The following is an 18,008-nucleotide window of genomic DNA, read 5'->3' as shown; positions in this document are numbered from 1 at the left end:
ATTGCTGTGGTTACATTGTATTTGTCTTGTTTTCAGTTCACAAACAACTGCCCACTTGATTTATCTTAGTGTACTGGCCTCATGATTATTTTACTTCAGACTTCTGATGTGCTGTCGCTCTTCATTCCTAACTGTGACACAATTGTCAATATTGTTGATTTTAATGTTTATGTTTGTTGTCTGATTAAGTCTTGCTCTGGACTTCTTTAACATTGTTGATTCTTTTAATCTTACTTCACACACCATCGGGTCAAGACACAATCTTGGACAAACACTTGATCCTCTCCTTTCATTTGGTTTGAACATTAAAGATTTAGAAACTATGGACTTTTGTGTTTCATGTATCTTTATTTCCAGTGCTGACAGAAATTTACTGATGCCTTCTGTTCTTTTTCAACTCATGTTGCTGCTTATCAACACAGATGATTTACTGAATAGTTTCAACAGTCTCTGCCTGTAGCTTTCTTAGCCTCATGGTCACCTGTTAAAACTAGGAGAAATACAGTTTCCAAGGCCACTTCCTGGCTCAGTGATCAGACTCATTGTGAAGAGGAAACTTAGAGAGGCTGAATATAACTAAAAGACACAGAAATCACAGAAATTGATCTAATTTGATTTTTGGCACAAAGGGGTAAAAATCCAAAGGAAATATCTCAAGTAAATTCCCTTTATCATCAGTGTCTCTCCAACCAGAGGACCTGGGTTCAGGTAAAGCCCTGTTTTGTTGGCTGAAAACTGACACACTTTGTTGGATTTTGCAAACATCTTTTAAGTGTAATAGACGTGATATAGCTTATGCTTTGTTTTAAAATTATTGAATGCACTTCCTGTAGGTTAAATGTCAAGCCCATACTGAATTGTGTGTGTATGTGTGTGTGTGTGTGTGTGTGTGTGTGTGTGTGTGTGTGTGTGTTACATGTTGGAAGCCTGAATAACATGGATAGTGTAAAGTATATGACGTAAGTCATATCCAGCATCAATTTAAAAGAGTATTGTGCTCATAGTCATATAACAATTTTCTAGAAACCTTAGTTCTTGGACTGAATTGATTTTGCATGAAAGTTTTCCTCCATGAAAAGTTATGCAAACCCTGACTCAGCATCCATGGGTCTGATGTTCAGGCTGCAACATGCTGATCCTCTGCATGACAGATTTTCTGTCAGAATCACAGTCACAGAAACCTTCAGCAGTTTCATTTACATTTCAGGCAATTAGCAGATGCATGTATGCAGCTTCCAGTAAGTGCATTAATTTAATGCATTCACAGAACATACAAGAAATTTGTCTTGATGCACTTGATGCTCATGCCTGTGAAAGGTGAAATGTGCAAACTGTACTGTAGGAATAGGGGGGAAGGAAAAAAGCAAAGAAGGATGGATGAAGAATGTTTTCTCTTTTTTTCTTCCTTTATTTTCTTCCCTTCCCTGAAAAATGTATATGGCATTATCATGTTTTGGATAAGGAGAGCTGTCTTAGAGTAACATTTTCATCCAATTGTGATATTTGTCTTTACCATAGCAACACAAACACATACACACACACACACACACACACACACACACACACACACACACATACACAGAGTACAGTGCAGCTGTGAGGGCTGCTGGTTGTTTGATAGATGTGCAGATTGCTCCCTGTAGTGGAGAGTGTTCACACCATTCTGCTTTTATGTAGAACAAGCACAGACCCAGTGCAGACCCACGGCGTGCCCTCTAGAGGCCATCTGATGAAGCACAGGCTCCGTGCAAACCTTCCATGAGTGAGTGACTGAGTGACCTGACTTTTCCACTTTCTGCCCCCGGCCGCATGGCGTGCCATGGGAAAAATCGCTACCTCAACCACATTTTGTGCTTAATATAAGACGTGTGTTCACCTGTTGCCTTAAATGTGAGTTAATAAACTCTAGTATAAGAGTGTTCGTAGTGTCGGGCATATTGAAAGACAATTCCTTATTATTATTTCCCAGGTTGTGATACAGTAGCTCTTCCCTTCCCTGATACTCCTTCCCTGAATCATGTTTACTTCACACACAACCAGGGAGAATGGCTTCTTTCCTTTATGTGGAGAAAATCCGGGCAAACAAAACAAACAGGGTAGACATGGTGAAGCAAATGCACTTTGCCAAGAGTTATCATTTTCAGGGCATTGTTTGAAGAAACCGATCATGGGTATGGGCATGATCAATATGTGCCATATAAGTTGCATCGATTGATCGATGTGTGACCTGCCATGCCCCCAAGTTAACAGGCCAGAATCAGAATCAGAATCAGCTTTATTGGCCAAGTATGTACACATACAAGGAATTTGACTCTGGTTTTTCGTTGCTCTCAATATACTTACACAGAATAGATATACAGCTAAAAACAAGGACAACAAGATGAACAGAGGTAAACCTAAACATTTAACATTTAACTACTATGTAAAAATATTCTTTGTAAGCAAAGGACAATAGTGCAATGGTGCAGAGTGCAAAGATGCTGGAATAAATATGGAGTTGTTGGTGTAACAGGTTACATTATATACATGAGGTATTACACATTACATACATTATACACACATTACACATTATACACATTAGAATCAAGAATCAAGAATCAAATTCTTTAAATCAGATATTGCACAGATGATGATGATGGGGGAGGAGGAGCAGGAGGAAATCCCTGACCTAGGCCTTTCACTCCTGCTTTTTTCCTCCCCCTTTAAGTTTAAGAATTGGTTGATGATTCTAGTTTATTGCCAATCTGTACACAACATACAAGTGCAATGGTCAGTCTCTCTCTCTCTCTGAATATATCACCTCTCCCACAGCAAGCATTCACAGCGCAGCTGGGATTTATACACTGGCTACAGTGGTATGTGTTGTAGACACAAAAAAAAAAACAACAACACTGGATCATAAAAACATAATGCATGGATAGTTTTACACCAAACTCACTACAGAGTTTACCTGAAGTGTATTCATTCAAATTCTACAAGGTAAATCAATTTTGAGTGTGTTTTACAACTTTTATGAGGACCTTGCGCTATCAGTAGCACTGCAATTACATTTCACAACCAGCAGATGTCCTTGTCCACACATTCACATGAATTTAATTGCACTACATATAACAGGCTACCTGTTTTCTTTGGTTTTTCTTTTCTACTTCCTCAGGTACTTCCTGCTACTTCCTGGTCTCACTTTCTGCAGTTTAAGTTCCAATATGACTCAATGGCCAGAGGAAGCCACCTCTGTACTACAGGACTGTTTTGAAAACACGGATTGGAATATCTTCAGAGAAGCAGCCACCTATGGACATCATATCAATCTGGAGGAATATACAGAGACTGTGTCTGGTTTTGTATACAAATGTATTGAAGATGTCACTGTCACCAAATCTGTCACTAAGCGCGCCAACCAGAAGCCTTGGTTGATGGCAGAGGTCCGTGCTCTGCTGAAAATACGTGAGGTTGCTTTCAGATCAGGTGACAAAGTGGCCCTCAGGACAGCCAGGGCCAATCTGTCCCGAGCTATCAAGAAAGCAAAGAGGGCCTATGCCCAGAAGATCCACAGCCACTTCTGTGACACCAGAGACACTCGTCGTATGTGGCAGGGCATTCAGGCCGTCACAGATTATAAGATCACCACGTGCATTCAGGACAGCAACGCCTCTCTCCCAGACAGGCTGAACCAATTCTTCGCCTGGTTTGAAGCACCAAGTGATGCGTCAACAGAGAAGACCATCCCCCCTCTAGACGAACTCGTGCTCTGTCTGTCTGCAGCTGATGTGCGGAGGACTTTAAGTAGAGTCAACACACGCAAGGCTGCAGGACCTGATAGCATTCCTGGTCGTGTGCTCAGGGACTGCGTGGACCAACTGGCAGATGTCTGGACAGACATCTTCAACATCTCTCTGAGCCAGGCGATCGTCCTGAAATTCCTAAAAACTGCCACCATAATACCACTGCCGAATAAGACAACTGTGTCCAGTCTCCCTGCCTCTTTAGATCCCTGCCAGTTCACAAACCGGTCTAACTGGTCCACGGACGACGCCATATCGCTTGCCCTGCACAACACCCTGGACACACCTGGACAAAAAAGACACCTACGTTAGGATGCTGTTCATGGATTTCAGTTCAGCATTCAACACAGTTATTCCACTGAAGCTGATAGGGAAGCTGTCCTGGCTGGGCCTCAATTATTATTTTTTACTATTTTTAAATACTAATTTGTCTTGTTGATTTGTACTATATCTACAGTACACAGCACCCAGAGAAATGATATTTAGTGTCACTGTGTACATTCTCTGTATATCTAGATGTATATATGTAGATGTATGTAGCTGAGATGACAATAAAGCGGAACTTGACTGATTCTTTCAACTATGAAAAACAAAAATCCTAACCAACATCCTTCACTGCTTCAAACACTAGGGAAATCAGTCTCTGAATCAAGTTGATAAGTTCTAACTTGTTTGCAATGATTCAGCTCTTAAAGGGTTAACTTGAAGCACTGGATGAAAATACACATTTCTGGGCCTATATTGCCATGAAATTTCTAATTTACGGAAGTAAACGGAAATATTCTACTTCAGCGTGTCAACAGCTGCATATCCCAGCACACGCCCGTCCACTTAAGATACCCAGAGATTTCAGGTCCCAGATACTTCAGATTATTCCATTGTGGGTATACGGACATTTCCAGGTCAGTTTACCCCTGTGCCCCAGCTCTCAGTTTAGATACCTGGGGAACCAGAAATGTCCACACACTTTGTACGGCAGATTGACGGGATTTGGAATGGAATGTAGCCGATGATCCACGGCAAAGCCCCCCAAAAATGTGTTCGAACCAGGCCCCGTGACGTTTCAAACAGGCCACGCTCACAACGTGCGGTACAACATTGACATTTTCTGTGGCTGCTTTTTCTGTATTCTGATAATTTATGTGAAATGTATACGGTGTAAATAATGTGTCGTTACCTTTTCACGGTTGTCAAAGACCTGCATCATCATTAAAATGTTTATTTTCTGGAAGTCACAAAATGCTAAGCTAGCAAACTTCCGTGCAAACTTCCGTTCAAGGAGGGTTCATGCTAGCATTTTTAGACTTCAAGAAAAACATTTTAATGATCTTGCTGTTGTTTGACAGTCATGAAAAGGTAACGTCAAATTATTTACACCATATACATTTCACACAAATTATTAGAACACAGAAAAAGCAGTAAATATAATTTGACAGTATGTTTAACAACAAGACTAGCTAGCTATCCAGCCATGTCATTGTCAATTGTCACAAATGAATGGAGTAAACGGAGGCTTTGACCGCGTCCCTGTTGCTATGGTTACTCATTTTAGATACAGGCTGATATGTCTATGGCTGATACTACGTAGCCAGCGCATTAATTTAGAACGGTGAACAGACAGTTTCACTGGAACTACTTAGTAGGTGTCCATTATTAGGAATTAATGGACACCCTGCAGCCAATCAGAATCGAGTATTCACCCAGACCATGGTATAAATATATGTATATAGGCTACTTTATGTTTATTTAACAGGCTTATGAATATAGGCCTACTTTATGTTTATGTAGCAGGCTTACAAGAATGGCAAAAAAAGTCGATATGATAGTGCGCTGTCTGTGGAGATAGAGGGGGTAATATTGAATTATAAATAATGATTATAGTTGGATCAAGTTCATGGAAGTGATGCCCCCCCAAAAAACCAAATGCCTGTCTGCTTGATCTGTTCTGGCACTGAGGTTCCATTCACTGAACGTGTGTGAGAGACAGAGAGAGAGAGAGAATGCATCTAAGATCTGAATCATATCAATTGCCATATTAACCCTCAGTTAGAACTTGGTGTCATGTAATATGGTAGCTAAATTAGTGTGCCTATCCGTCTGTGTGTATGTCCATACAATTTATCTGACATCACTACTCCATTGTTTTAATCATACTCATATTCCAGTACAGGTGAACATGGAGGAGAGGTATAACCAAGTAAGAAATGTTCTTGCTTTTGGTCAGTATCCAGAGGGATACACCAAAACAGAGAAGCAGATATGCGGCGATATGCGGCCAAGTTCAGAGTTTCTGGTCAGTAATAAAATTTTGAAAAATGTTGGAAATAAATTTGAATACATAAAAACAAGACCTAACATAGCTTTATTTTTTTCTTGATGCAGATGGGGAACTTTTTTATGGACGGAGGAAGGCTGTGAGGACAAAGGCAGAGTGCAAAACCCTGTTTTGTGAATTCCATAGCAGCCCTATCGGAGGCCACAGCGGGATTTTTAAAACAAGAAATGCTTTGTCCAGTCGATTCTACTGGCCAGGAATCTCTACCGACATTGAGAAATGGGTCAGTAATCAATGTCCTGCTGTCCTGATTAGCTGTTCATCTATTAGTTTTAATAATCAAATGTAACTATTACTACCTCAGTTAGTTTTCTAACTCTCACTCCATATCCATTTACTTTTTTCCTTTAAATTTGTTCACTCTTCTTATTGGTTACCCTTAACAAACCCACTCATTTTTTTTCTTAATTTTTCTAGGTCAGTGAATGTGATCAGTGCCAAAGGGTTGGAAACCCACTTGTGATTGATGCTAAACTGGAAAGTATTAAGGTAAATGAGCATTTTCGTTTATGTGAGTTACTGAAGAATTTTAAAAATCATAAATCAGGGTATATAAACATTTTCCCCACTGGCAAATTGGGCTAACATATAAGATATCTTTTGTCCCCAAATCCTACCAAATCACCACAAACGGGAGTTTATACTGTACATCCAATTCTGTTTTTGTTAGGTTTCATCGATGTGGGAATTGCTCGGTATTGACCTGACAGGACCACTTCCGAAGACATCTGATGGCCATATTTACATTTTGACAGCCACAGATTATTTTCCAAGTGGGTGGAAGCATTTCCATTAAAAACTAAAACTAGGGCTGCCCCCGACCAAAGATTTTCCTAGTCGACTAGTAGTCGTTAGTTCAAGCCATTAGTCGACTAGTCGTCGCACGTTTATGATATTAATTTAATTATGAATTTTTTTATTTTTTTTTTAAAAACACACCCAAGTCGCGGCTACTCGTGGTCAGAAACACCGGTGAAATACACTCTGGTTCACCCAAAAAAAACTCACAATAGGCGTAGGCTATCAGTCGCTTGCTTTGAGCCCCGCTGCTGCACAGAGCACTGTCCGCTTGTTTATTCAAAGTTTATTAATATTGAACGTGTCGTGTGTCCAAATTGCACCAAATCCGACACTGCACGTCCTTGGGTCCCCAGCAATACACCCGCCAAGTGCAACCCTGGTCTAATAACTTTTTAACGACAAGGCGCAGCTCCCGAATGGAGTTTGAGGGGGGGTTTTTTTCCCTGCGACTAACTGACCAATGAAAACTTGGTCGACTAAGACTCTTCTCATCGACTAACGTTTGGTCGACTATTAGGGGGCAGCCCTAACTAAAACTGCTAAGGAAGTAGCTAGAAACCTTGTTTCTATAATTTACAGGCACAGTTGCCCTGTCAGAATTCTCTCTGATCAAGGAAGAGAGTTTGTTAATGAGGTGAGTCTTTGAACAAATATATACATTAATTCTTATGGTATATGAGGGCCAATATCCAAATTTTGCTCTCCAAACAAAAGCTCTACCTCTCTCTTAATCATGGCTGTGCAGTAATTTCTGTCTAATCATTAATTTCTTCAGTCCTACTACTACTGTATACTGTGAAATCAAGTATGATGAATGTTGTGATATGAATTAATTCTGTATTGCGCAGCCCTACTGAAAATGCTATTTCACCATTATGCTGCAATTCTTAATTCTTGACTGTTGGCTTGCTGTTTAATAATATAACTTATTTATTAATTCATTCAGATTAACAGCTCTCTTTGTGACCTGCAGTCTATAAAACGGAGTGTGACAGCTGCTTATCACCCACAGACGAACGGTCTGGATGAGAAAACAAATGACAATATAAAGAGGTAATTAGTGTATATGTTACTTGTGCTATAGGTCAGTGTATCCATCTTATCAGCTGGGACTATGAGCGTTCACTGTTTATTACAATTCTGTTTTAGGGCCCTCAGAAAGCTTGTCAATTCAAAATTATTGGAATGTCTTCTTGGATGCAACTTTGTTCTCCCTGCGATCAAAGATTCATACATCAACAAAGTACAGTCCGTTTATGTTAATGTATGGACGAGAGGCAAGATTTCCATCCGAGGTCCCAGAAGAATTACCTGTGAGCTTAAATGGTTTGCTTAATTCCAACAATTAAGTGATATTACACTTAAGTATAACAAATGATTCTCTTGTGATTGCATCAACATGAATACTTGCAACCTCCAATCTAAAAGGTTTAAAATGTACAACAGTGAAGGAATGAAATGCTTAAAAGTTTGTGTTCTGTACTTCCACAACAAACCCCTCCATGTAAAGTTTTATTTCTTCATACTGCAGCTTTCGAATGTGGTTCTCCCTGTGAACAATGGCTACAGGACATTTGTTGAACAAAGAGAAAAAGATTCTGAAATTCTGAAAGAAATTGCAAGTGAAAATGTGAACAAATCACAGAAGAAGCAACAAGAGGCCTATGCAAAGCGCATGCAAAAAAAATACAAGAATGTAAGTCCTGCTTTACAATGCCAGAAAAAGTGGAAGGAAGGGTAGTAGAATGGAAGTAGACTTCTCTGGACCATACACTATTCATAATATATCAGGGAAGACGGTGTCACTGACAAACCAGGATGGTCATTTACTGAAAACTACATACAACATAAATAACATAAAACCATACAAGAGAAGCCACTTAAAGGAAGACACCACAGAAATGATACAACTGACAGCAGAAATTCTTTCTGTCAATGGATCACCTTTCAAAACCAGAGACAAAATGTCAGATGTGCCTTCTAGACCAGTGGTCTTCAACCGGGGGTCTGCGGAGGTACTGCAGGGGGTCCGCCAATTTTCGTCAAAATAATTTATGTGAAAAATTAAAAAATGTATTTTAGACAAAAATAATAATATTGAGTAAACTCCAAGCATTAATAGGCAATAATAAGCTACTTTTGACAAAAACGATTTACAAAATGAATGATTCCCATGCAACCACGGTGCGTGATGCAGAGCCTACACGTGACCAACCGCCATTGAAAAAAAATAGCTGGCTTGCTAGCAAGCTAAGTGTTGGCTAAAACGCAGTTTGGTGCTAAAATAATTAATAACTAACCCACTACTAGGTTAATATGTGAAGCAGAATGGATTGCTTTGTAACAGTAACTAGGCCTCGAGCTCGGAATCCTAGCGTTACTCCTTCCACCTCGTCTGAGACCACAGGAGAACCTGCCCCAGCAACACCTGCCCCAGCGGCAGAGGCAAAAGAGAGAAGTCCTGAAAATATTCAGAAACCTACCTAAAGTTTGGATTTACATTCAAAGAAACCGAAGGGATTGAATTGCCGGTGTGTGTTGTTTGTTCGGCGACGCTCTCAAACGAAAGCATGAAGCCATCAAAGCTGCAGCGACACTTGGAGAAGAATCACGGCCACTTGCAAGATAAAACACTGGAATACTTTCAGGCTCGTCTGAACTCTCTCCAATGCCAACAGACAATGATGAGAAAATCAGCGAAAGTTGGAGAGCTTGCTTTGAAAGCCTTATATGAAGTTGCTCTTCGCATTGCTCAATGTAAAAAACCATATACAATTGCAGAAGATTTGATATTGCCCGCGGCCAGTGATATGTGCAAGACAATATTTGGGAATGATGAATATGTAAATAAACTGAAGACTATCCCATTGTCAGACACAACGATTGCTCGGCGAATTGGTGAAATGGCATCTGATGTGAGGGTGCAATTAATCGAGAAACTAAAATTGGCGGAGGCGTTTGCATTACAGTTGGATGAATCTGTGGACATGTCCAAAGATGTACAGCTCTTGGCATTTGTGCGTTTTGTTGACCAAAATGAAATGTGTGAGGAATTTTTGTTTTGTAAGAAGCTTCCTGAATGCACAACAAGTTCTGAAATTTTCAAAGTGATTGATTGCTTTTTCAGAGAAAATGGCATAATCTGGGCAAAATGTGTTGCGATTTGTACTGACAGTGCACAAGCTATGACTGGTCAAAAAAGTGGACTGATTGCGCTTGTCAAAAAAGTCGCCCCACAAGTTCTGTGGACTCATTGCATGTTACACAGAGAATCTCTCGCTGCCAAAGAAATGAGTGCTGAATTTGCTGATATTATGGACACTGTTGTGAAGGCTGTCAATTTTATTAAGAAGAGTGCCTTGCAAACGCGTCTCTTTGCTTCTCTCTGCGATGCTACGGGAGAGGAACACAATGTGCTCCTTTAGCACACAGCTATCCACGAGTTTTTAGTTGGTCAAAACCGCGCGGAGCTGGCTGCGGATTTCAATGACAATGTCTGGGTCACTAAACTGGCATATCTGGCGGACGTTTTCTCAGAGTTGAACAAACTGAACAGTTCTATGCAGGGCCGCAATACACATGCCATTCAGCTGTATGACAAGATGGAAGGCTTTCTGAAGAAAACAAAAAGATGGAGAGAGCGAATCAGGGGAGGTAACTTTTCCATGTTTCCGTCAATGGAGGAGTTGGCTGATTCTGCGGTGCTCTCGCCTGACGTAAAACGTGCAATTGTTGGACACTTAGAGGAACTCGAAAGTCAATTTGAAAAATACTTTTCTGAGGCTGAGTCCTGGAGAAGGGACAAGACATGGATACAGTTTCCATTCAAACACAATGCATCGGACGGCTCAAACTTGACAGCCTCTGAGGAAGATCAGCTGATCGACCTATCCACAGACAGTACGCACAAGAATGTGCATGAGTCAAGGCCTCTCATCCAGTTCTGGATCTATTGCCAGAAAGCCTTCTACCAGCTGACAGCAAAGACAATGGTGAGCCTTTTGCCTTTTGCAACAACTTATCTTTGTGAAAGTGGATTCTCCTCCCTCACCTACCTGAAGAGTAAATACCGTTCAAGACTGCAGCCTGAGGATGATATAATGCTCTGCCTGACAACCTCCATCTCCCCCAGAATAGACAAGCTGTGTGCCACTCACCAGGGTCAGTCATCTCACTGAGGTAGGCCTATGTGTCATCCTGAAGCTAAAATTAAGCTAAATGTTTCATTGTAAAAAAATAAAATAAAAAAAAGTATAAGCCTTATCAATAATAATCATAATAATAATAATCATCAATAATAATGATGTATAAACGTTTTAGCAACCGTAAGCATAATAACTGAGTATATAAATAGGTTAATAAGGGATTATAAATATGTTATTATAGGCCAGGCTTAAAATGCAACACAATTTTATTTTTTTTAAATCTAGGGGGTCCCTGCTCTGTTTCTCTATCGACCAAGGGGTCTTTGGGCTGAAAAAGGTTGAAGACCCCTGCCTTAGACAATATGACAGAGCAGTAGCCATCTGCCATCCGGTTAAATCAACAGTAACAACAACTTTTTTTTCCAAAAAGAATCATACCACATTATCAAGCTAAAGCTGTGATACTTTTGGCAGCTGGAAGATCCAAATATGAATCAGATTTATCGGAATCGCTGTACAGTTTATTAAAAATGCTTTTGTTTTTACCTGAAACTGGTTCCTTTCAGTCCGGTTACAGCACATCGTGTGATGAAGGATTGGAAGCACTTAATTGTAACGAGGGACTGCCCTCCATTGCAGACAGGTGCCATCTAAGTTTGACAAAGTACATCTAAACCCAATACAACTCCATCTAAATCTCAGGCATAGTAACTGTTTGTATTATTCTGCAAGATTTGATGCTACAAATGGTTAAATATATGCCTGCAAGCTAAATTACAGGTTACACTCGTCACCTGAAACCTAATGTAGGAAAACAGCACACACAGCTTTATTGGCTGGCTCATAATCCAAAATGTTATCAAATACTTTTCATTGATCATTAGCTGGTACTATGCCACACTTGACTGACCTCTAGTGGTGTAAGACCTGCACTATCTCGTCAAGACAGCAGCAGTAGTTCAAGACAGCAGCAGTAGTTTACCAATATCAAGAGTTGCAAAATTACTGAATTTCTGACTGTATTACTGAAAATTACAATTAAAATACAATTAAAATACAGGGTTTACACCTTATAAAGATAACCCAAGCCTAGTTTCTGCAATTATTTTCAACATTTTGTAATTTTTAATTTTATGTCTCCGTAGCTCCTGGAGGCCTGGGCTACTGTCTTGAGGGAGGAGGAGAAAGAATTGTGGGAAGGCGTAACCCAGGACCTGATGAGTGATGAGGACGATGATCATGATGGAGCTGGAAGGAAGACATGGCGAGTGAGGAGACCAACGTTTAGAGGTGCGGAGTTGCAGCTCCGCCTTGAGAGTGACCATGGCAACTCACACAACTAGAGTCCTCTCCTCTCGGACAGATCACCTGTGCGAAGAATCAACCCTAGACATTATTTTTGTCCTATTACACCCATGCCTTCCTTCCATACCACCAGCTCTCCTGCAATGGGTAGATGGCTTCAGATGATAAATACTTGAAGTTATACAAATACTATAATATTCTTTACTGTTGATCCTTTTGTTTTTTAGTAGGGATTGGTAATAACAGTTGTCTATAAAATGGCACAAAGTAGTAGACTAGCTAATCATTTATTTTAAAAGCCATTGACTTTGTTGAAGCATTAAGGAATGAATGTAAATTCACTGAAATTATAATAAATAAACATGGACATAATTAAAAGATTGTGTACAATTAATAAATTGAATAATTTCACTGCTTTTAACTGTACTTTTACAGATGGGAACCCCATCTGTATCATCTAATGTTTACATCTTCTTTTTTGAATTTATCCAGTGTTGTATCTTGTTAGCTAAAAACATGTAAAAGGTATTTAAAATGGCTATTAAATAGCCTATAAAATAATTAATAATTAAAAGGGGGGGGGAATAGGAAAGCCCTGTGTTCCACGGACTTTTCTGGCAAATATACATTGATGTGGGGGGAGATAATCGGCCTTTTCCGGACGTGTTTGGACATGTGTTGAGGTGGAAAACGGACTTTTCCGGACGTATTTGGACCATGTGTGCAGGTGCACGGAGATTCCCGGTGAGTGTACAGTGATATCTGGTAATTTGCGACAGTATACGGGAGTGCGCTGACAATTAACGAGGCGTGTACAGTGACAGAAATCTCCGGTACACAAAAATTGTGCGTTCTCGGGGAATTACGGCGGCCCGAATATCTCCTGGCACGTCTCCAGACATGTCCGGATACAGTGCGTTTCCGTACGCGTGTACAGAGATGTGCACGACGGAAACGTAACTTTTCGTCCAGTGAAGGGGAGGGACTTTTTTCACTGAAATGAAACTGAAAGTTACTTAGCTCTACAGAAATATTTCCAGCAGTTTTGAAGGGTCACGCAAAAAGAGAGAGCAGAGAAAGCATTCATATACAGGTGAAGTTTAACTTCATTGTTCCGTTCATGTGTTCACTAGATTTCTGATGTGCTGGATGTTTAGAGCTATTAGGCTACATGTTTTTTATGCTCAATATATATATATATATATATTTTTATTTTTTTATTTTTTTTTTTCAACAGTAACAAAATGATACAATACAAAATGATACAATACAAAGACCTACAATTAAGACAAAACATACCGTTCATAATTGGAGTCTAATCCCAGTACAAAGTGATGTGGATTTAGAGGTATATCTATCCCAAATATTTTCTTAATCTCGTTTTGAACTGATAGCCAAAAAATTGCAATTTTAGGGCACGACCACATAAGATGACTATATGTACCACAGCTATTTTTACATTTCAGACATAATGGAGAGCACATAGGATCATATTTACATCGAATAGCTGGGGTTACATGTAGTCTGTGAATAATCTTATATTGGGTCTCATAGGATTTGTTAGAGCATGTAATTTTCTTTGCATTCATTAAAATGTTTCGCTACATCTTATCAAGATGAGACCCAAAATCTTCCCCCAGGATGTTTTACTATTGATAGTAGGGATGTTAACAAATATTTGATCATAAATATAACCTATAACTTGCTTCCTTAGAGAAGAAGCTTTCAATAGTATCTTTTCCAAATGATTCATGTATAGACCACTCTTATATATTGGTATGGATTGAATGTAACTCCTAAATTGTAAATAGCGGAAAAATTGTGCTTGAGGAAGGTCGAATTCAGTCCTGAGTTGTGAAAAGGATTTAAGAGTTCCTCCTAAAAAGAAATCTTGTATTTTAGAAATACCAGCATCCTTCCATGTTTTGAAACCCACATCTGAACAAGATTGTGCAAAATCAGGATTACATACAATAGGTGCCAAAACAGAGTATTGATTCATTATCCCAAAGTGCCTACATACCTGATTCCAGGTTTTGAGAGTATTTCTAACAATAAAGTTTAGGCTACATGTTATAAATCTATCTCCATTTCACGCAGTGTGAAGAGCTTGCTCCCTGTAATTAATTAGGCATATTATTTTGTTCATAATTTTGTTTTTAATATACTATTTGTTAAATGCATTCAGCTAACATTCTTAGCCAGAATATTAAAATAATTTAGGTCTCTGTAATTTATATGGCCAGGTTTGGGGGAGGTTAGGCTACTCAAGATTTACTTTTAGAACGCAGGAACTGAAGACGGACACCCAAGAAATTTAGGTGAGGTGCTGAAAAAGGCATCAGATGAAGTTGCACACTCTACTATGTTCCCATATTTTAACAAAGATGTGACATGATCAACGTTTCGACACAGTGCCTTCATCAGGGTTACAAAAATGAGGATTAGGTGATTTACATGTGAAATTATTGTAAATGACAGCAGCTGTGTGTGGGCGTGGAGAACTCTACACAGGCTGTTAAAAACTTATTTCATTATTTCTCAGACAACCCTGGGATTAGAGTCACATTAACACAAATTAACAATACAATACATTTTTTACCTCAAACTACAGCATATCACCACTAATGAATTAAGTCAGTGAATACATGGAAAGCACACTATATGAATAAATAAACAACCCTCATAGAAAAGAGCTCAAGTCAAAATAAACATTAAGTCCATTTCGGGCCAATGTCTTCAAGTAAGACATCCAGAATGCCTCCCTCTGTAGTAAAAGAGTGTCTACAGTATATCTCTGATCTCCTCCCCTCCGCTCTCCTCTCCTCTCCTCCCCTCCGCTCTCCTCTCCTCTCCTCTCCTCTCCTCTCCTCTCCTCCTTGTCTCCTCTCCTCTCCTCTCATCTCCTCTCCTCCCCTCTTCTCTCCTCTCCTCTCCTCTAGAAATGGCCTCAGCCATCAGTCTCCTGTCTGAAGAGCAGTTCCTGTGCTCTATCTGTCTGGATGTTTTCACTGAGCCTGTCTCTACTCCATGTGGACACAACTTCTGTAAGTCCTGTATCACCAGGCACTGGGAGAGCAAGCAGCTGAGTCAGTGTCCACTTTGTAACGAGAAGTTCCACAGAAGACCTGAGCTTCGAGTCAACACAGGATTCAGAGATGTTGTGGAGAACTTCAAGAAACTTAATGTCATAGGTAGAGGTGAGTCCCTGGTCAAACCAGGAGAGGTTCCCTGTGACTTCTGCTCTGGCACCAAGCGTAAGGCCTTGAAGTCCTGCCTGGTGTGTTTGGCCTCTTATTGTGAGACTCACCTAGAGCCTCATCAGAGAGTCGCAGCCTGGAAGAGACACAAGCTGATCGATCCTGTGGAGAACCTGGAGGACAGGATGTGTAAGAAACATGACAAGTTTTTAGACCTTTTCTGCAGGACTGACCAGATATGTGTTTGTGTCATGTGTACAGAACATAAGACTCATGATACAGTCCCTTTAGAGGAAGAGTATGAAGAGAAGAAGGCTCAGCTGGGGAAGAAGAAGGCAGAAGTACAGGAGATGATACAAGAACGACAACAGAAGATTCAGGAGATGAAAGTGTCAGTGCAGCTCAACAAGAAAGACACAGAGGAAGAGATAGCTAAGAGTGTTGAGGTCTTCACTGCTCTGGTGGCCTCCATTCAAAGAAACCAGGCTGAGCTGATTGAGGTGATTGAAGAGAAGCAGAGAGCAGCAGAGAAACAGGCTGAAGGGTTCATCAAAGAGCTGGAGCAGGAAATCAGTGAGCTCCAGAGGAGAAGCACTGAGCTGGAGCGTCTCTCACACACTGAAGACCACCTCCACCTCCTCCAGAGCTTCCCATCCTGCTCCTCCTCTCCACACACCAACAACTGGTCTGGCATCAGTGTCCGCACTCATCTGTGTGTGGAGACGGTGAGGAGAGCTGTGGCTCAGCTGGAGGAGACACTCACTAAAGAGATGACGACTCTGCTTAAACACATAGAGGGGATTAAGGAAGATCTGGAGAAGCTGTTGGAAGACGTTAGGATGAGGAGGATCCAGCAGCTGTATGCAGTGGATGTGACCCTCGATCCTGATACAGCACACCCTAAACTCATCCTGTCTGAGGATGGGAAACAAGTGAGATGTGGAAATAGACGTCAGAATCTCCCTGACAACCCAGAGAGGTTTAATCAATATATCAATATCCTGGGAAATGAAGGTTTCTCTTCAGGGAAAATCTACTTTGAGGTTCAGGTAAAAGGGACTGATTGGGATTTAGGAGTAGTTAGAGAGTCAAGCAACAGGAAGGGAGAAATCTCATACAGCCCAGAGGAAGGATACTGGATTATATGGCTGAGAGATGGAAATGACTACAAGGCTCTAGATGATCCCAGTGTTAGTCTCTCCCTGAGAGAGAAGCCTGAGAAGGTCGGGGTGTTTGTAGATCATGAGGAGGGACTGGTGTCCTTCTATGATGTGGAGGCCGAGACTCTGATCTACCCTTTCACTGGCTGCACCTTCAAGGAGAAGATCTATCCATTCTTTTGCCCCAGTTATAATGAAGCAGCTCCTCTGATCATCACTCCTGTCAAATACACAGAATGAGTTTGTTTTGATCTTACAAGATCACAGTGATCTGACTCCAAAAAAAAGGAATAATCTGTATATTAATTTAATCATTGCAAAATATGCTTGTTGCTTGTCTTATTCTTGTATTCAAGACACAGATTTTTTACACAACTGGAAATAACTGGTCAACTATTCAAATTTAACCTTTACATTTGCTGTTCATTTTACTATTCTATAGATTTTGGAGGAAAACTAATCCAATAGTACATGAAAATACCAAGATTGCACAATTTCTTCAGATCAATAGATTGTTACTGATTGTTACAGGTATTCAGTAATCTGTACCATATAATTTTTCTTAAAGTAATCTTCATTGCCTTGATTAGGTGGGATAAAATATTTTAGTATCCCATACAAAGTTTAACAGCAACAATATTGTGTTGTGACTTGTTTAATAGTCCCTTTCTGTATATTAAGTGTAAATACTTACACTATAATAATAAATCTTTACATGAAATAAGATAGAACAGACTAACTGATCACGCAGTTTTCAATTATCTGTATGTAACTCCACTGTTGTCATACATCTTGTGTTAAACATGTAAATCTGTAGACATTGACAGTTTAGATTAAACTTACATTTCTCCTGGACACAACTCTTGATTTTATACCCAAGGCAACTTGGACTGCTTTACACAAACAACACTTTTCTATCACACAGCTTCCCCATGTAAGGCATGAAGTAGCAGTACAGTCAATGCAAGAAATCTGTCACTTCCAACACCACATATGTCAGCATTTGTTTATTAAATGTTAGATTCCTCAACAATTTTATTTGAAAGGGCCTTAATTGAAACATATTTCTGCTCACTGATATGGTTCAAACCTTCTGTATCAGTTTTACCCATTGTAACCTGCCTCCCAACCTTTTCTTACCTATTCAGACTGTGGAGGTTGATTAGCTGTTTTACAAGGATATCATTGAGTGTAACCCTTATACCTGTGGTGACTATATCTCATGTAAATGTCTTGTTTTCAGTTCACAAACAACAGCCCACTTGATTTATCTTAGTGTA

At 40.0% G+C, this 18,008-nt stretch overlaps 1 protein-coding gene across 1 annotated transcript; it reads left to right on the top strand.

Moving 5' to 3' along the window:
* The first annotated feature begins 15,312 nt into the window (after window positions 1–15,312).
* LOC139908943 (E3 ubiquitin-protein ligase TRIM21-like) lies at window positions 15,313–16,968 on the top strand. Its single transcript, XM_071895827.2, has one exon. The coding sequence runs from the start codon at window positions 15,313–15,315 to the stop codon at window positions 16,966–16,968; it is 1,656 nt and encodes a 551-aa protein (XP_071751928.2).
* Window positions 16,969–18,008: the final 1,040 nt, after the last annotated feature.

This window comes from Centroberyx gerrardi, chromosome 12 (assembly GCF_048128805.1).
Source record: "Centroberyx gerrardi isolate f3 chromosome 12, fCenGer3.hap1.cur.20231027, whole genome shotgun sequence".
NCBI lineage: Eukaryota > Metazoa > Chordata > Actinopteri > Beryciformes > Berycidae > Centroberyx > Centroberyx gerrardi.
The sequence above is the reverse complement of the archived record's forward strand: the minus strand, read 5'-3'. Positions and strand labels throughout refer to the sequence as shown.

Coding starts and splice junctions, on each gene's coding strand:
- LOC139908943 (XM_071895827.2), top strand. CDS start 15,313: ATGGCCTCAGCCATCAGTCTCCTGTCTGAAGAGCAGTTCCTGTGCTCT.